Below are 20,120 nucleotides of genomic sequence, written 5' to 3'. Positions count from 1 at the left end.
AGTGGACTCAGAGTTCAGGACTGCCATCCTGTGGGGTTTCCAGGTCGAAGAATCCAGGATTCTAGGATCAGTTACGACTCACTCTCTTGAAGCTTATATGTTTAACCCCGCCCCAAAATTTTTACATAACTTTCCATCTGAACCCTGCCATCTCCATTTCACAGTAGGAAGTATCTGGGGGAATAAACTGCTGTATAGTCCAAAGCAGGTTTTTTGTTGTCTGGCATCTACAGATATTACAAGTTGTGTAGTTAGGATAACCATCTGACTTATTATCCGAATGTGGACATTTTGAGCATGAAAAGGGGCATGTTAATGTTTATGCTGAGACAGGAGGCAAAAGCTAGAAGTGTCCCAAGCCAAGCAGGACATCGTACTTTGGGGAGAATGAATTCCTATCAGATCATTCCTGTTTCATGGACACAGGACGGGCTGCTTCCCAGGGGCCCTGGGCAGAGGGGCCACCTGCTCCCCTGCCTTGTGCACAGGCAGCTTTGGCAGATTCCCATCCTGCCCCTCTGACCCCGCCGCTCCCTGGAGACACACCGCAGCTCTGGGCCGGGTCTCGAATGGCCCGAGGCTGGAGGGACCCGCAGCCAGGGTCACACCCAAACCGGGACTTTGCTCTGGTCTGTTTGCTCTGGTCTGCTCCCTGGTCTGGCAGCAGGCCCTTCACAAGCTCCCCTCACTCCCTGGCACCCTCACCCCACTGTTTATCCGGTCAAAGCACAGTGACCCAAGGGGCTGGCCATAGCAAACGTCCCCAGTCCCAGGGCACCCTTCCCTAAGCCAAACCCCACGTCATCCGATAAGTTGGGGCGGGCATGGGTTGAAATTTAACCATCAGTGCTTTGGGTGAGGTTCTACAAAAGAAATGGGCCACCCCCACCCCACCGCTCGGCTGTCCTGCCTGAAGTGAGGGCAGAGAGTGGGGAAACCCCCTCTGGTTGTTGGGTCCCCCGGGAACAGAGGCAAGATGGTCAGGCCCCCAGTGCTGGGCTGGAGTCATCTGAAATCCTCAAGCCTGTCTCTCCTGGCCAAGCAGATATGGGGCACCCTCCGTAGCCACTTGCTAAGGCCAGCGCGATGTTGCTCACAGGTTCCCTGTGCACAGAGAAGGAGAAATGACGCTTGTAAGTAGAGCCTCCGGTCTCCCAGATACAGACTCCCGCGCTGTGTGTCTCATGTTATGGCGTGTTTCAAAATAGGAGATGGTTGGAGCCAGATGGCTTGGGTTCAGATTTCTACTCCGTCTTTCCCGTGGGAGACATGGGCTGGTCCTTAACCTCAGATCCATCAGGGGGGTGAGATGCTCAAAACAAGGAGGGAGCAAGTGACAACCCCCTCCCCCCAACAAGACAAGCTGTTATTACTCAATATTCTGCCCTTCCAGAACGAGCCATACCGGCCAGTCATTAGGGCTCCAAGCCCCAGCAGAGAACATCTCAGTAAATTTGATAAATAGGCCGCCAGCCAGTTCCGTCCAGAGACTGGCCCAGGTTAGCCTCAGCCTAGAGGTGGTGTCCTTGGTGTCCTGTGACCTTGGACTTGCCCCTCCCTCTCTCTGGCCCTCAAGTTCTTCCTGTGTCAGATACAGGGCCTGCAGGCACCCGTAAGTTCACCTCTGACGTCAGTATTCCACACTTTGCAGGTTAGGACATTTGGCAGAGCTTGGGCTTTGGAGCTAGCCTCCGTGTCGGGCATTGGTGACACTTGTCAGTGGGGAGAGCTGGCAGGTTGTTTCACCTCCCCAAGCCTCAGTTCTCTCATCTGTTAAACAGGATGATGAAATCACACAGGGGGCCACGTGAAGATGAAATGACTCAAGCAGGATGCCTGGCACACACTGGACCCTTAAAAATCCTACATTAGTTGCTCAGTCATGTCCGACTCTTCGTGACCCTCTGGACTCTAGCCCACCATGCTCCTCTATCCATGGGAGTTTTCAGGCAACACTGGAGTGGGTTACCATTTCCTTCTGCATGGGATCTTCCTGACCCAGGGATCAAACTCACACATCCTATGTCTCCTGTATTGCATGTGGATTCTTTACCCACTGAGCCATCAGGGAAGCCCAAACATTCTTACTTTTTCCAATTTTGCCGTGGGTCCACACCTGAGGATGATACCAAAATCCCCATCTCTCTGCTGTCCTCAGTCTCTCCTGGCTTCATACTCCCGCCAGCGCTGTGTGATAAGTACCATTAAGATCCACCTTTTACAGGTGCTGAAACTGAGACGCAGAGAGGTTAAGGAACTTGCCGAGGGGCACACAGCCAGAGTGGTGGGGCCAGGACTCGGGTTCAGGTGGCCTGATGCTCTTCATGGTCATCGAGTATAAAACAGGAGCCAGGTATGAAGACATCCACAGTTACGTGAAGAAAACCAAGGCATAGGTCCACTTTGTACTGAGCAGTGCTTTTGCTCTTTTGAGAAGCCTTGAGTGTGGAGCTTGGAGGAAAGTGCCAGAGGCTGAGCTCTACATTAGCCCGAGCGGCTGCCTCTGGGAATCCAGGAGGGAGGGTCTTCCTCCGTGAGCAGACCCTTCTATCTGGTTTGAAACTTGCAGGGAGTCTGGGTGGGGCCTGGCGTTCTGCATCTGCAGCCAGGCAGTGACCCACCTTGTGTGCTTGCTCAGTCATGTCAGACTCTGCCACCCCGCGGACTGTAGCCCATCAGGTTCCTCTGTCCATGGGATTCTCCAGGCAAGAATACTGCAGTGGGCTGCCATGCCCTTCTCCAGGGCACCTTCCCGGCCCAGGGACTGGACCCGGCTCTCTTATGTCTCCTGCATTGGCAGGCGGGTTCTTCACCACTAGCGGCCACCTAGGCTGGGGACCCCACCTTGTGTGCTGTGTAACTGAAAGCCTGGGGGTTGCGTGTGCCAAAGCTTCTATTCCAGGCCCTTCTGAGCAGGGTTTTCCGTGGATCCTGGGGACTTTGGTTTCCCGGAGGACCCTCGGGTTTCCTGTTCTCTGACACTTGTCGCAGCCCCCATGGGTCCACAGCCCTCCTCCGCCTGCCTCCTTGGGCTGGGCTGGGCTGGACCCCCGCCCCCCACCTCCCCGGCACAACTCCCTGTGACTGCGCTGCGACAATGACCACAGGTCAGAACGACTGCGCGCAGCCACAAGGCTCCCCGCGAAAAGGAATCGGTCCTGGGCGTGGTCCCGGGGAGGAGATGGAGCGAAGGCCCCGCCTATAAGGGCGGGGTTACGAGGCCGAGGGTCAGGTGGTCCCAGGCTCCACGTGGGGCCAGGTTCCCCAGTGCTGGCTCCTCTGGGACCAAGTTTGCAAATTTCTTCCTCCTCACTCTGAGGCTGGAACGGCGCCCATAAACCATGAGGGTCTCCTCTTCCCTGTCTCTGCCCCCAGTGCACCCCGTCTGGAAGGGTCCAGCCTCCGTGCCAGGGGGCACCCGGCAGTCCCCCATCAACATCCGCTGGAGGGACAGTGTCTACGATCCCCAACTGAAGCCCCTGGGGGTCTTCTACAAGGCGGAGGCCTGCCTGTATGTCTGGAACACCGGCTACCTCTTCCAGGTGGAATTCGACGACTCCACCGAGGGGTCAGGTGAGCCTGAGAGGGGGTCTGGGCCCCTTGCTCCTGTGAGTCCTGAGAGTGGGTCACAGCAGAGGGCGGAAAGCTGAGGCTGGTGGCGGGGATGGACAGAGTAATAGTCACTCTAAAGCTGGTGATGCTGACCAGCTATGTTGGTGTCACACCACTGGGGGATGAAAGGGAACAATGCGGTCCTCCCCTAGGGGTTACATTCCAGGGGCTGGAAGGAAGAAACTGGGAGCAAATAAAACATAAATACATTGCACTCTGAGGAGAAGAGCAGAGTTGGGTGGAGGAGAGAGGCATGGAGGTGGGAAGTCCTGGAAGGAGAGGAGGAAGAATTGTGGCCAGGCGTCCAGGGTCTGGGAACCTCATTGGTCCTCACTCAGAGTGAGATGGGCAGTGACGTGGCTGACATCCAGCTGCTTCAGGAAGAGGTGGGGAGCAGGGTCGAGCAGGAGGCTGTGTGGAGTGCTGGTGATGGACGCTGCGGGGCAGGGCTCAGCATCCTCCCAAGAAATCTGGTGACCATCTCACTGAAGCCTCACTGGGATGCCTTACAAGTGTAGGGTGGGGACTCTGTAGGTTTGGGAAGTTTCCTTCCATTGCTGTTTTACTTGGCAAGATTGGCTGTACTGGAATTTTTTCAGCACCTAGACACATCATCATAAGCCTTATTTACGCTAACTGTGTTCTCTCTCTGGGAATAAGAAATTTATGACAGGCAGAGGATGCTCATGTGACGAGCCCCCAGTGAAAACATGGAGCATCACGTCTCCCATGGGCACCCCTGGTGGGCAGTGCTCCACATGTGTTGTCATAGCTTGTTGCTGGGATTCAGGGCATCCCTTGTCACTCCAGAAAGGACCCTGGAAGCCTGGTCTCCTCCAGACACGGCCTCGCCCTATGCTGATGTTGCTTGCATCCTTTCTCTGTAATACGTCTTAGCCATGCTTATGACTTAGTGTGCCAACTTTTCTCTGCCTTTGTTGGTCTATTCCAAGACTAGATTCCAAAGGAGCAGCTGAAGTTGGCTTTTCAGGTTTAATATGCTTTGTATTAGTTTTGTTTTCAATTTTGTGCAGCAACTTTAAAAAACAGACTCTACCTGAGTTCTGGGAGTTGTCCTAGGGAACCGTCAAACCTGTAGACCCCCAACACAGCCCCCAGACCCAAGCCCTCTCCAGGCCAGCCCTCGGTCCACCTCCTCCCATACGCCTAGTAGTCTTGTTCGGTCCTCCTCCTCCCATACGCCTAGTAGTCTTGTTCACTAACCCATCACCCCGGTGAGGACGTGAACGCCACAAGGGGAGGATCACTCTTACTGGACACTGCATGTGCTCAATAAATTGGAGGATAAACCATGAATGAAAAGTTAAAGGTATGAATGAGCCAGGCAGAAGGACTGGTCGGTGAAGGAAGGCTCAGCCTGACCCTTCCCGACTGTGATGGACCGATGGTGCAACAGGGGATGGGAGCCCTTTTCCCTGTGCTGGGCCCTGTGTGCTTCTCACACATCGTGACTCAGTTTTCTACATGGTGTCCATAGTGTATATATGTCAATCCCAATCTCCCGATTCATCCCACCTCCCCTTCCCCACTTTGGTGTCCATATGTTTGTTCCCTCTGTCTGTGACTCTTTTTCTGCTTTGCAAATAAGATCATGTACATCATTTTTCTAGATTCTACATATATGCGTTAGTGTACAATATTTGTTTTTCTCTTTCTGACTTACTTCACTCGGTATGACAATTTCTGGGTCCATCCACATCTCTACAAATGGCACTATTTCATTACTTTCTATGACTGGGTAGTATTCCATTGTATATATGTACCAAATCATCTTTTTCCACTCATTGATCAATAGACATTTAGGTTGCTCAACACAGCATTTTTTTTTTTTTTGGAAATATATTTTGGAGTGGCTTTTTTTTTTTAGTGCCTTCCATTTTATTTTTTATATAAATTCATTTATTTATTTTAACTGGAGAATAATTACTGTACAATGTTGTGATGATTTTTGCAGTACATCAGCATGAATTGGCACAGGTGTACATGTGTCCCCCCATCCTGAACATGACATCCCACCTCTCTCCCCACCCAATCCCTCTGGATTGTCCCAGAGCACTGGCTTTGGGCACCCAGCCTAATGCATCATCAGCACAGCATTTTTAAAGGCCAGGTAAGGGAGAAGTGTCTCAGGGTCTGTGATCAGCTTGTGTGCAATTCTCTGATCAGCTGGTGATGATAAACCCTTAGGCTCCAGCAGGTCTGGGAACTGTGTGTTCAATTCAGTTCAGTCAGTACAGTTGCTCAGTTATGTCTGACTCTTTGCAACCCCATGCACTGGAGCATGCCAGGTCTTCCTGTCCATCACCAATTCCCAGAGCTTGCTTAAATTCATGTTCGTTGAGTCGGTGATGCCATCCAACCATCTTACCCTCTGTCATCCCCTTCTCCTCCTGCCTTTAGTCTTTCCCAGCATCAGGATCTTTTCCAGTGAGTCAGTTCTTTGCACCAGGTGGCCAAAGTATTGGAGCTTCAGCTTCAGCGTCAGTCCCTCCAATGACTATTCAGAACTGATTTCCTTTAGGACTGACTGGTTGGATCTCCTTGCAGTCCAAGGTACTCTCAAGAGTCTTCTCCAACACCACAGTTCAAAAGCATCAATTCTTTGGCGCTCAGCCTTCTTTATGGTCCATCTCTCATATCCATACAAGACTACTGGAAAAACCATAGCCTTAACTAAACAGATCTTTGGTGGCAAAGTAATGTCTCTGCTTTTTAATATGCTGTCTAGTCATTGATCTGTTGCTTTTCTTGGTCACTGCTTCTCTTCTAAGGAGCAAGCGTCTTTTAATTTCATGGCTGCAGTCACCATCTGCGGTGATTTTGGAGCCCAAGAAAATAAAGTCTGACACTGTTTCCATTGTTCCCCATCTGTTGCCATGAAGTGATGGGACCAGAGGCCATGATCTTAGTTTTCTGAATGTTGAGCTTTAAGCCAACTTTTTCACTTTCCTTTTTCACTTTCTTCAAGAGGCTCTTTAGTTCTTCACTTTCTGCCATAAGGGTGGTGTCATCTGCATATCTGAGGTTATTGATATTTCTCCCACAATCTTAATTCCAGCTTATGCTTCATCAAGCCCAGCGTTTCTCATGATGTACTCTGCATATAAGTTAAATAAGAAGGGTGACAATATACAGCCTTGATGTACTGCTTTCCCTATTTGGAACCAGTCTGTTGTTCCATGTCGAATTCTAACTGTTGCTTCCTGACCTGCATACAGATTTCTCAAGAGGCATAAAATATGAAAAACTCCAAAGGTCACTTTGGACTTTTGTGTGTGTATTGTTAAGATACATTTGACAAAATAATTCTGATTCCCCAGGGGAAAGGAGCTGGTGGTTGAGCTTGGTACTCACTCTGCCCCCTGATTGGCAGAGCAGCCAACACCCTGACCGAGATCCTCACCAAGATCACATGCCGGGGACGTGTGAGTCCAGGGGAAATCTTGGTACTGTTTCTCGAAGGGGGAAGGTGTGCTGTACAGACAGACATGCAAACACTCCCTTTCACAATCACTCCCATTGGATGAATGACAGCACGCCACAGACAGACCCCACAGTGGAGGCTCTGAGCATCTTCATTCTATGTAAGGAGGAGGCTGGGGGCAGGGCCAGAGGGGTCTGGTTCAAGTCCAATTCCCCCTGATCCTAAAGCCAGCATTGCATCACTGTGTCAGCTGAGTACTGACACGTCCAGGCACGGCTGGTCAGAACCCTGCCTCCCCCAACTCTTCCTTCCTCTGAGCGAATTTTTTCCAGGAGAGGGATTCCCAAACGGGGGACGATGGCGCCTGCAGCATGGGCCGTCCCCCGGCAGAGCAGCACAAGGGGCAGCACCTCGATCCCCACGACTGCCGCGTCGGGCCCCCGCTGATGGTCATCACCCTGTTTCAGTCACTCGTGTGGGGTGAGCCTGCCTGGAGCAGGAGAGAGCCGAGAGGGGAGGACCCCAGGGGTACTGGGGAGGAGAGAGGCACACTCCCCAATTCTTCTGGGAGCCCCCACCTTGCGGTTGAACCTGGGCTGACCCTGGCCCCCCTGATTCTGATCGCTCTCAAATTGAAGACTCTTGCACCCTGTTGGAGCCAGGCCTCTGCCTTGACCGGGTCCTGACCCCCGGTTTCTGGCTCCTCCACTCCTCCTCAGTCTGGCTTGAAGGGCCCCACCCTGTCCTGCCACAGACCAAAAGAAATATCTGGGTGTCTCAGCCCGGCCATATAAATTAGTTGGATAATTCCCCCCGTGGCCTGTGTCCACACCCGCCAATCTGCTTTCACTTTACTTGTCATTTTCCCCAAAGCCCAGTTTCCTCTGCCTTTCTCTCCTGCTCAATTTCACATGCTGCTCCCGCCCTCCAGCCTTGCGCCCCCTCAGTTCAGATTTGCTGTCTTCTTTGTTCACCTCGAATGGAAATTGGGAGCTGCCTGGAGCAGAGGAAATGGAAAATGCAGCTGAAAGATGGGAAGAGCTCAAAAAAGTTCTGCAGTAAGAAAGTGAAAATCATTTTCTTGGGAGTGAGACACTGCCGTGATTTTTTTTTTTAAACGCATAGACAGAAAGGGAAAGCCTCGGGGCAGGAAGGGAGGTGAGTGGAGAAGGACTTGGTGCAGAAGTGACCATGCACAAAACGTTCACGTTGGTCAGGTCACGCCAGCAGGTCAGCGTAGGAGCCCCAGAGACTCAGAGCTGAGGCTGAGGGCGCTGGGGTTCCACGGGGTGAGGGACAGGCATGCTCGAGATCAAGGCCCGCCAGCAACGATGAGCAACAGAGCTGGAGCCAGTGGTTCTTTCCAAGGAATGTGCGGCTGAAGGCCAGAGAAGGAAAGCTGCCGGGAGGGAGGAACACCACGCCGGCTCCAAGCAGACTCGTGGTCACACCCCACAAGCCCCTCACAGGCCAGGCCCCCTCATCTCAGCTCCCGAGAGACCCTCTTCTTAAGAAGTGACAGCGCCACTTCTACCCGATAGGCAGTATAGGTGCAGAAAATGGGGTTGAAGGTCAAGGGCCAAAGGCCACAGGTAGATCCTGCTGCTCCGCTCCTTGTGGAGGCGCCTGTGTTCTCTGAACCAGGTCCTAGCTTACCACCTGCAGTGACTTCTCTACCGCCAACAAGTGCATTTGAATGCCTGTTACGTGAGTGTTGGAGAAGGCAATGGCAGCCCACTCCAGTACTCTTGCCTGGAAAATCCCATGGACAGAGGAGCCTGGGAGGCTGCAGTCCATGAGGTCGCTGAGGGTCGGACACGACTGAGCGACGTCACTCTCACTTTTCACTTTCCTGCGCTGGAGAAGGAAATGGCAACCCACTCCAGTGTTCTTGCCTAGAGAATCCCAGGGACAGGGGAGCCTGGTGGGCTGCCGTCTATGGGGTAGCACAGAGTCAGACACGACTGAAGTGACTTAGCAGCAGCAGTAGCAGTATGTGAGTGTGTGAATCAGGGTGTACTTTTCAAGGCATTTAGTTCCACCTGCCCCTGTGCAGGAGGCCAGGGCGGCTCTGCCTGCCTCATCCTCTGCATCTCCAGCACTTAGCAGAAACTGTGGCACATTGTAGGAACTCAGTGCATATATGTTGAATGAATGAATGATTTTCCCTTCTTATGCTCTGTGGCTGGCCGAGCCCCCTCTGAAGGACACTTTCTTAAAATACATTTATCCCTCAAAGTCTTTACATGCAGGTCCTATCTTGGGGGTAATAGTGGCTGTTTCTGATGACGGCAAATCTCCACCTTGATGATGAAGATGGCGACCATGATGTTAATAATAACAGTGAGACAGTAACAATAACAGAAGGTGCTCCCACTGCTGGAGCTCCTCCCGGTGCCAGGGGCCAGGCCAGGAGACATTTTGTAAGGGCCAGCCGCATCCTGATGGGGAAGGCGTCATCGTCATTGCGCAGATGTCAGGTCTGAGGTGCAGAGGAATAAGACCACTGTGCAGAGAGACGCTGCTTGGAAGCAGGGGCTGTGCTCACGCTTGCCTGGCTTCAGACCCAGAGTCGATATGCAGTGATCCCAGAGGTTAGGTCCCCAAGAGCAACCTGATCCGCCGCACTTCTGGATTTTGGAATTCTGGGGTGGGGTTTGCCCCTCAGTGCTGGCCCCAAGTTGTGGCTTCTGCTTACCTGGAGAGAATGACAAAGACCTCCCTGATCCAGAGAACACTTGGAGCATCAGATCATCAGATGCGCTAAGATGTTAAACCCCAGGGGGGCGCCGAGAACAGGCTGATCCTCAGTGCCACTGAGTTATTTGCAGTTCTAAGTATTAGTCGCTCAGTTACGTCTGACTCTTTGCAATCCCATGGACTATAGCCCGCCAGGCTCCTCTGTCCATGGGATTTTCCAGGTGAGAATACTGGAGTGGGCAGCCATTCCCTTCTCCAGGCAATCTTCCTGACCCAGGGATCGAACCTGGGTCTGCCACACTGCAGGCAGATTCTTTACCATCTGAGCCACCAGAGAAACCTGGCCATTCTAAGTAGAACATCTCAAACTGATACCATTGAGTTATTTGCAGTTTTGATTAAATAGAACATCTCAAACTGATACCATTGAATTATTTGCAGTTTTGATTAAATAGAACATCTCAAACTGTTCTCAGACTTATTTTAAGCCTTAGAACAACTGTGCCTGCCAAATGGCCTGTTTATCCTGGTCAAAGCACCAAAGTACTAATAGATGGCTGTTATCAGCAGCTATTATGAGAACAGAGACAGTAGGTCTGGGCTGGGAGTCAGGCTCCAACATCGCTGTCCTTGGGGATGCAATTCCCCAGCTGTGTGTTGAGCACCTGCACCTGGAGCCTGCGGGGGGCGGGGAGGGGGGAGGAGAAGATGGGAGTGGGCGGAGGATGCATGGCCTCCAGTCTGTGAACAGTGGCGCTGCTGGTGGAGTCTGGGGCTGGCAAACTAAAAGCCCCCTTGTCACAGATCGGGCTCATCTTTTCAACTGTTTTCTTGAAGGGAGTTACTCTGACACTGTCATTATGAAAAGTCACTAAGATTATTATTATTATTATTATTATGGTTTCCAAGGCAAACCATTCAATATCACAGTAATCCAAGTCTATGCCCCAACCAGTAACGCTGAAGAAGCTGAAGTTGAACAGTTCTATGAAGACCTACAAGACCTTTTAGAACTAACACCCAAAAAAAGATGTCCTTTTCATTACAGGGGATGGGAATGCAAAAGTAGGAAGTCAAGAAACACCTGGAGTAACAGGCAAATTTGGCCTTGGAATGCGGAATGAAGAAGGGCAAAGACTAATAGAATTTTCCCAAGAAAATGCACTGGTCATAGCAAACACCCTCTTCCAACAACACAAGAGAAGACTCTACACATGGACATCACCAGATGGTGAACACTGAAATCAGATTGATTATATTCTTTGCAGCCAAAGATGGAGAAGCTCTATACAGTTAACAAAAACAAGAGCAGGAGCTGACTGTGGCTCAGATCATGAACTCCTTATTACCAAATTCAGACTCAAATTGAAGAAAGTAGGGAAAACCGCTAGACCATTCAGGTATGACCTAAATCAAATCCCTTATGATTATACAGTGGAAGTGAGACATAGATTTAAGGGCCTAGATCTGATAGATAGAGTGCCTGATGAACTATGGAATGAGGTTTGTGACATTGTACAGGAGACAGGGATCAAGACCATCCCCAAGGAAAAGAAATGCAAAAAAGCAAAATGGCTGTCTGAGGAGGCCTTACAAATAGCTGTGAAAAGAAGAGAGGCAAAAAACAAAGGAGAAAAGGAAAGATATAAGCATCTGAATGCAGAGTTCCAAAGAATAGCAAGAAGAGATAAGAAAGGCTTCTTCAGTGATCAATGCAAAGGAAAAGAACAGAATGGGAAAGACTAAAGATCTCTTCAAGAAAATTAGAGATACCAAGGGAACATTTCACGCAAAGATGGGCTCGATAAAGGACAGAAATGGGATGGATCTAACAGAAGCAGAAGATATTAAGAAGAGGTGGCAAGAATACACAGAAGAACTGTACAAAAAGATCTTCATGACCAAGATAATCACGATGGTGTGATCACTCATCTAGAGCCAGACATCCTGGAATGTGAAGTCAAGTAGGCCTTAGAAAGCATCACTACGAACAAAGCTAGTGGAGGTGATGGAATTCCAGTTGAGCTGTTTCAAATCCTGAAAGATGATGCTGTCAAAGTGCTGCACTCAATATGCCAGCAAATTTGGAAAACTCAGCAGTGGCCACAGGACTGAAAAGGTCAGTTTTCATTCCAATCCCGAAGAAAGGCAATGCCAAAGAATGCTCAAACTACCGCACAATTGCACTCATCTCACATGCTAGTAAAGTAATGCTCAAAATTCTCCAAGCCAGGCTTCAGCAATACCTGAACTGTGAACTTCCAGATGTTCAAGCTGGTTTTAGAAAAGGCAGAGGAACCAAAGATCAAACTGCCAACATCTGCTGGATCATCGAAAAAGCAAGAGAGTTCCAGAAAAACATCTACTTCTGCTTTATTGACTATGCCAAAGCCTTTGACTGTGTGGATCACAATCAACTGTAGCAAATTCTGAAAGAGATGGGAATACCAGACCACTTGACCTGCCTCTTGAGAAATCTGTATGCAGGTCAGGAAGCAACAGTTAGAACTGGACATGCAACAACAGACTGGTTCCAAATAGGAAAAGGAGTACGTCAAGGCTGTATATTGTCACCCTGCTTATTTAACTTCTATGCAGAGAACATCATGAGAAACACTGGGCTGGAAGAAGCACAAGCTGGAATCAAGATTGCTGGGAGAAATATCAATAACCTCTGATATGCAGATGACACCACCCTTATGGCAGAAAGTGAAGAGGAGCTAAAAAGCCTCTTGATGAAAGTGAAAGTGGAGAGTGAAAAAGTTGGCTTAAAGCTCAACATTCAGAAAACGAAGATCATGGCATCCGGTCCCATCACTTCATGGGAAACAGATGGGGAAACAGTGGAAACAGTGTCAGACTTTATTTTGGGGGGCTCCAAAATCACTGCAGATGGTGATTGCAGCCATGAAATTAAAAGATGCTTACTCCTTGGAAGAAAAGTTATGACCAACCTAGATAGCATATTCAAAAGCAGAGATATTACTTTGCTGACTAAGGTCCGTCTAGTCAAGGCTATGGTTTTCCCAGTGGTCATGTACGGATGTGAGAGTTGGACTGTGAAGAAGGCTGAGTGCCAAAGAATTGATGGTTTTGAACTGTGATGTTGGAGAAGACTCTTAGAGTCCCTTGGACTGCAAGGAGATCCAACCAATCCATTCTGAAGGAGATCAGCCCTGGGATTTCTTTGGAGGGAATGATGCTAAAGCTGAAACTCCAGTACTTTGGCCACCTCATGCGAAGAGTTGACTCATTGGAAAAGACTCTGATGCTGGGAGGGATTGGGGGCAGGAGGAGAAGGGGACGACAGAGGATGAGATGGCTGGATGGCATCACAGACTCAATGGACGTGAGTCTGAGTGAACTCCGGGAGTTGGTGATGGACAGGGAGGCCTGGCGTGCTGCGATTCATGGAGTCGCAAAGAGTCGGACACGACTGAGAGACTGAACTGAACTGAACTGAAGATTATTTTATCCAGGGTGGCTGCCAGTTGTTTTAAAACAACCCAGTTGTTTTAAACTGAGTTCCTAATTTTGCTAAAGAAAGGACAAATGTTCAGCTTGAACTCCTCTACAAAAGCCAAGGGCTGGACTTTCAAGCAGGCCTGGGTTGGGGTCGCTGGTGGACCTGGCGCAGGTGACTAGGCTCCTGTGAGTCTCAATTTTCTCATCTTGAAATTGGGCCAGCAGTGGCTGTTTGCAGGGTCATTGTGAGGGACGGTCACTGGGGAAGGTGGGGGCTGTGCACGATACTTAGTGTATAGCAGGCATTCGGCAAAGGCTGACTCACCCGTGAATGGCACTTGGAGCACGGGCTGGCTGTCCACCAGGCCTGACAGGTGGGGGTGAGCAGTGCCAGGACACAGGAGATGCTGACCATTGAGAACCGACGGGACCCTATCTTCAATCAGCCGCATCATCCCATCGCAGAGATGAGTGCTGTAGCTGCTTACTCTGTGTCCTTTGGTGCTTCCAGAAGACCAGGTATTCTGCTAAGAAGTTTGTGTTTAATCCTTGCAGCATCCCTATGGAGTAGTTGCTAGGATCCTCCCCATTTTACAGGTGTGGAGACTGAGGCTAGGAGCAGTTTGGTAACCGGACCGAGATCACTGCGTTTGGAGGTGATGGTGCCAGCACCGACCCAGTGCAACCCCCCGTCCACTGCAACAAAGGACCCTGTTCTCTGGTTTTGAAGTAAAGACACCGGTGCCCGGCTCGTAGCTGTCTTTGCTCATCCATCTACCTTTACAGACATGGTTCCAGAGAAGGAGGAGGAAGAGGCTCGAGGTGTAGAAATGGGACACCCGAGCTTGTACCGGAGCAGCTCCTGTACCAGCCAGTGCTGCTTCTCTGCTGAAATGCATGTGAAGGAGGGAGGCCGACAGGCATCGCAGTTACAGGCTCCCGCTGCACCTCCACCGGCCGGCCACAGGGCGCCGCTGCAGCCCAGCCCAGCACCAACGCTCCTCACACGGTGCTCTGCTCCCAACCCGCACCTGCAGGTCGCAGAGCTGGCAATGGGCAGCAGCCACGGGGTGTGCTTGGTCCCAGCCAGAGGTGGCCACCGCCCACTGACAGATGACCAGGTGTCGGGGAGGAGAGGCCCCGCCGCCGACAGGAGCTCGTCTTCGCTGTGGCCCGGATTCCAAAGCTGACCTCCGTCCAGTCTCTTCCTTAAGTGGCCGCCTCTTTGGGAAGCAGGCAGGAGGGAGGCCCCTTGTGAGAGGCTAGCCTTGGAGGGTTCTGTGGGCAGCTGGATGCGGAAGGAAGGGGAGCAAGTGGGGCATGGGGTGGGGAGCAGCCGTGGGCCGTGGGCCCTGGGCCCTGGTCCAGGCCTGGCTGGAGGACGACCTTGGGAAAGTCCTCACCTGCCAGAGGAGGGGGTGATGCCCATGCCCAGCCCCCTTCCCACTCCCCACTGTCTGCTGGTGACCACCAGCATGCAGGGAGTTTTCTACAAGGTTAGTTTTGGCCGGTCTAGCCAGTGCCAGCTCATGGTGGGTTTGTGCCTCGTATAGTTGGTGTCGCTCTCTCTGGAGAACTTACGTGGTGTCTCCAGAGTTCTCAGATGCTTAAGCTGGAAGGGACCACCAGGACCACCTAGCTAGGAATCTTTTCTTCTTTAATCAGTGAAGAGGCCAAGTCCCTGAAAGGTGGCACGGTGTGTGGTTGCTGGCATCATTGTTGTCACCATCTGATGACTGCACATAAAGAGGCCATCCTGCCAACACTGCTCTTCTCACAGGTGGAACAGCTGAGGCTCCAAGAGGCTGAGCAACTTGGTCAAGGTCACACGGCACATGCACGGGTTAGTGCCTTTTGGTGACCCCACGTGTCTGCTGGCCAGGGCTGCCACCTCCCCTGCCATCAGAAATGGCACAAAAGTCCCACCACCGGTATTGGCGTAATTTCCTTAGGTGATGTTTTGTGCCCAAGGCCTGGGTTTGGGTTCAGACCTGATGTTGAATCCTACCTCTCGTCACCAGGATAACCGGAAACCTCTTTGACCTCTCCTAATAAATTGAAAAACTACACAAGGAACTTTCCTGGTGGTCCAGTGGTTAAGACTCTGAGCTTCCACTGCAGGGGGCATGGGTTCGATCCCTGGTCAGGGAACTAGGATCCTACAAGCCAAGAGGTGCAGCCAAAAAAACAAAAACTGTGCAAAACTACAGAAGCCGGTCAGCTCAAGTATCCTGACTCCTTGAAAGAGAACACCACCCCTTTGTATTTCCAGCCACAGAAAACCCAGTAAAGTCTTGTAATCTGATCCCAACAAGGAGGTTCCCTGCCTATAGAAAGGCTTCTCCTGACCCGCTGACTCAGGCTTCATGATTTACTGTGTTTTTACATAATAACTTGTGGAGCAAAGAGTTCCTTCTCTGTGTGCATTTAAAGTGAGATAGAATGTGTGTGTTCAGGAGAATGAAGTCATGGACTCTCATGACGAGGTGCCCATAGCAATGTCCTGGAGCTGCGTGCTCACTTTCAAGTGAGCGCAGATCAAGCGCAGAATCGTGGGCTGAGTCTGTTGTCTGGTTCATGGTTCAGTGCCTTCTGCTACCAACACCTTCAGAGGCAAAAGCATTCAGAAAGCACCCTGAGCCCAGTAGTATCTGAAACTTGCAATAGCATCTGTTGCGTCACTAAATATTTTCCCTGCTTTTGCTGCATGGAGGAGCTGATACCAGCAACCCCTCACCCCCACCCCACACTCTGCCAGTGTCTTCCAGACTCATCCTAGGATCCCAGCGTCCCAGGGCACTCACCTCAAACACGGGTGGGATGTCCAGCAGTTACCATTACATTCTTGCACTTGGTGGTGGAGCTCTGTTAGGAAAGCGCAGCTGGAGACGGGCTAAACCCTGTGCATCTGAGCCCTGCCCCACCCCCGTGAGCTCGTTCAAATGCAGGCTCCCAGCCCCGGCCCTGGACCTCTGGGGCCCACAGTTCAGGGATGAGCCCCCGTGCGTCACGATCACAGCTCTTGGGGAGGCTCTCCGGGGATCTGGAGTGACTTAGACAGTGGTCATCTGGTGAGGCTGGACCGAGCAAGGGCTGCCTGGAGATCAGCCCTGGTGGGAAAGTAGCGCCTTGTAGCTCAGAATTTGTGTATTTAAACATCTTGCTCATTGCATATTAGCTTATGAAATTATTTGGTGATAGAATTCTGTCTGCCATTCTTTCATTCAAAAGACATCTCTCTCTGTCTCTCTTTTTTAACTAAAGGCAAGTTGAAAAGTCTTACAGGACTGGCACGCATCTCAGAAACGGTTTTTCTTGCCTTCCTGCTGCCTGCCTGACTGCCATCTGGTGGCAGCTCCGGACTCTGCATCTCTCCCGGGTTCCCCATGAGTCACTGGGGCCCACCGGGGCCAGGTGACTTGGGACAGACAAGCTTCCACCTTTCAGCTTGGGGTTTCAGCAACACGGATCTCTCAAGAGTGACAGAGTGTGACCTCAGTGTCGTCGGGGTCACAGCAGCTCCACAGTCTGACAAGCAGACTAACACCATGTCCATGGCTTCACTTTCCAGGAATCAGCGGTGGCCCCTTGGAAAACCACTACAGACTAAAGCAGTTCCACTTCCACTGGGGAGCAGTGAATGAGTGGGGCTCAGAGCACACGGTGGACGATCACGTGTACCCCGCAGAGGTTCGTAGCAGCTAATATGTGGGGGCTTCCCGAGGCCCTCGGTCACCTGAGGTCAAGTGACCAAGCATCCTGGTTGCTCAGAAAGGATTTCCTGGGACATGGAACTCAATACTCAAGCCAGAACCATTGGCCACCCCCTCCATTCACTCTCAGGACTATCCTTAAGGGGCGAGTAACGTTAGCACTTTCACTGAGTGAAGGAAGAGACTGGGGTTCTGAGTGGCACTGTAACTTGCCAGAGTCAGAAGGCTGGGTTTCAGGAGACAGTCTGTGCCCTTAGCTCAGCCTCGCTTGAGGCTGGTCCACTGGGGACAAGCTACCTGTCCTTAGAGGCATTCGAGGCCTTTTACTGAGAATAGAAAATCTTTACAATAGAAATTACCTCCTTAAAACAAAGTGATATTTGGGATATTCCAAAATGGGAGTCAGTAAAGCAAAGGAGCAGAGACAAAGGTCAGGAATTGAGTTTGAGGTGGTAAGTGGGGCCTTATAGATGCCCCCCAATATTTTATTATGAAATTTTTCCAACTTACCCCCTCAAAAAAAAAAAAAACTGCACAGTGAGAACCTGTAAGGGCGCTTGCCATATAGATCCTGTGTTGATATTTGCCGTGTTCACTCTATTTCACCCCCATCCACCCACCAACCACCTGGCTTTCTGATGCATTTCAAGTTCTGGACTGTCTCTGTCGCCATCGTTATGGAAGTAATACTATAGAACCAGAGTCCAGTCAGACCAAAACCTAAACATTGCTGTGATCACACAGCCAGAGGTGGCCTCTGGGGACAGTTGACAATTAGGAAGTGACATTATTGCTCAAACAGTTAGTGGTTGTTACAACTTCCCTGGCGGCTCAGAGGGTAAAGTGTCTGCCTACAATGTGGGAAACCCGTGTTCAATCCCTGGGTCGGGAAGATCCCCTGGAGAAGGAAATGGCAACGCACTCCAGTACTCTTGCCTGGAAAATCCCATGGACTGAGAAGCCTGGTAGGCTACAGTCCACGGGGTTGCAAAGAGTCGGACATGACTGATCGACTTCACTTTCACTTTCAAAACTGCACACATTTTTACAAATATAACAAAAATGAAGGAATAGCGGCTTGTAACACACCTGCTTTCAGCAAGCCACGTTCCTCTTAATAACTGTGTTCCTGCTCCTTGGTCTTCAATGAGCAGCTATTTCAACAGAGGAATTTGCTGCAATGGGCTTATCTATGAGTCGGACACGACTGAGCGACTTCACTTTCACTTTTCACTTTCATGCATTGGAGAAGGAAATGGCAACCCACTCCAGTGTTCTTGCCTGGAGAATCCCAGGGACGAGGGGAGCCTGGTGGGCTGCCATCTGTGGGGTCACATAGAGTCGGACACGACTGAAGCGACTTAGCAGCAGCAGCAGGAACCAGATCAGAGCTTGGGACCCACCAGAGCCTGACTGTCCCTGTGTCAGGTGGGCAGGGGCTGTGAGGCCGTGCTGGCCATGCCACTGGCCCCGGTTGGAACAGGCCATTTCCTATGGGGTTTGGAAGGCAAGGCCAGCCCCCTACAGCAGGGTCTAAGAAGGAGGTAGGCTCTGGGCGGGGCCCCGAGATTTCTTCTATTTCTGGAAGACCCTGCAGGACAGTGGGTAGGGAGTTCCAGGTGAGACATGGGAGGACAGAGGGAACCCACGCCACCCTCATGGTCCCCAGTTTGTGTGGTCAGGAACAATGGGACTTGTTGGCAGTGAGGTGCCACCTGGGCCCAGCACCCCAGCAGGGCCCCCCACGTCCTCGAGTCCATCAGCCGACTGGGGGAGGGTCTTGCCGAGCATGAGAGGCTGGAGGCCTCTCTGGGCCAAGTCCTCATGGTCTCAAGGCCTGGGTCAGGGTTCAGAGAGGCCTCCACCACCGCATACGCTGCAGCAGGAAATGCTAACAGGCCCCGTCCTGGTTCCATCACGCAGAGCCCAGGGGTCCTGGCTCTGCCTCCTGCTCACCAGCGCCCCAGGTGCGCCCATTCCCCCAGCCACTCCCTGCTGATTTAAATCGCTATCATCTGGCCAGCTGTGATGCTGAGTTCAGACTTAGGAAAACCAGTGGAAGGTGTGAAGAATAAGGAATTCAGGAGAGGGTGACAGAAAAAGTGCCATTTGGGTGGTGTACTCACATTTAAAATTATCCTGCATTTATCCGAAACTCAGATTCAACTGAGAGTCCTCTGTGTGATCTGGCAGCCCTGGTTCAAGGCTGTCCGTGTGTGCGTGTGCTTAGTTGCTCAGTCGTGTCGGACTCTCTGCCACCCCATGGACTGTAGCCCACCAGGCTCCTCTGTCCATGGGATTCTCCAGGCAAGAGTACTGGAGTGGGCCGCCATGCCCTCCTCCAGGGGATCTCCCCAAACCAGGGGTCGAACCCAGGTCTCCCACATTGTAGGCAGATTCTTTACCATCTGAGCCACCAGGGAAGCCTGAGCTATCTGAGTGGTAGCAAATAACCCAACCACCCGTGTGTGTTTGACAGAGTTAAAGTGAGCCTCCTTTCTTTCCCCCTGAGAACTAAGGCTCTGCTTTCCGGGGTTTGAGTGAGCCTGGTCTGGGCGAGGTGACACTAGTGGTAAAGAACCCTCTTACAGGAGACGTAAGAGACACGGGTTTGATCCCTGGGTGGGGAAGATCCCCTGGTGGAGGGCATGGCAACGCACTCCAGTATTCTTGCCTGGAGAAGCCCATAGACAGAGGAGCCTGGTGGGCTACAGTCCACAGAGTTGCAAAGAGTCGGACATGACTAAAGCGGCTTAGCACCCATGCACGCACATGCACAGGCTGGGCGACCCGGCCTGCAGCCGTGAACTCACAACAGCCGCACAGAGAGGAGCGAGGATTCGCCTCTGGCCTCTGCTACCTGGTGACGGGGAACTCTCTCCTTCTGGGCTCCAGCTGCATTTGGTTCACTGGAACGCTGTGAAATACCAGAACTACACAGATGCCGTGACGGGAGCGGACGGCTTGGCCGTGGTAGGCGTATTTTTAAAGGTAAGTGGGTCGGGGCGCATCTATCCTAGTGAGACCTGCTTTCTAGGCATGGTCTCCTTAGGATGACATGTGCTTGTCACACTGTCCCCGGCCCTGTCATGTGACCACTCCTCGTGCCACGCTGTGCAGCTGGGGGCCCGCCACAAGGAGCTGCAGGAGCTGGTGGCAGTCTTGCCGGACATAAAGCACAAGGT

The 20,120-nt window shown here is 51.6% G+C and overlaps 1 protein-coding gene across 7 annotated transcripts in view; it reads left to right on the top strand.

Moving 5' to 3' along the window:
• The first annotated feature begins 810 nt into the window (after positions 1 to 810).
• CA5A (carbonic anhydrase 5A) overlaps positions 811 to 20,120 on the top strand; it is a 28,816-nt gene continuing 9,506 nt past the window's right edge. For 3 of the 7 annotated variants that reach the window (XM_069549690.1, XM_069549692.1, XM_069549693.1), the window contains exons 1-5: positions 811 to 1,133; positions 3,376 to 3,573; positions 16,794 to 16,912; positions 19,831 to 19,926; positions 20,056 to 20,118. In XM_069549690.1, the coding sequence (XP_069405791.1) occupies positions 977 to 1,133; positions 3,376 to 3,573; positions 16,794 to 16,912; positions 19,831 to 19,926; positions 20,056 to 20,118 (633 nt within the window). In that variant the 5' untranslated portion in view covers positions 811 to 976. The remainder of the gene's footprint in view (positions 1,134 to 3,375; positions 3,574 to 16,793; positions 16,913 to 19,830; positions 19,927 to 20,055; positions 20,119 to 20,120) is intronic. The other 4 variants (XM_069549695.1, XM_069549694.1, XM_069549696.1 and 1 more) reach the window with 2 other exon arrangements.

Source organism: Ovis canadensis, chromosome 14 (genome assembly GCF_042477335.2).
Source record: "Ovis canadensis isolate MfBH-ARS-UI-01 breed Bighorn chromosome 14, ARS-UI_OviCan_v2, whole genome shotgun sequence".
Lineage (NCBI taxonomy): Eukaryota > Metazoa > Chordata > Mammalia > Artiodactyla > Bovidae > Ovis > Ovis canadensis.
The sequence above is the reverse complement of the archived record's forward strand: the minus strand, read 5'-3'. Positions and strand labels throughout refer to the sequence as shown.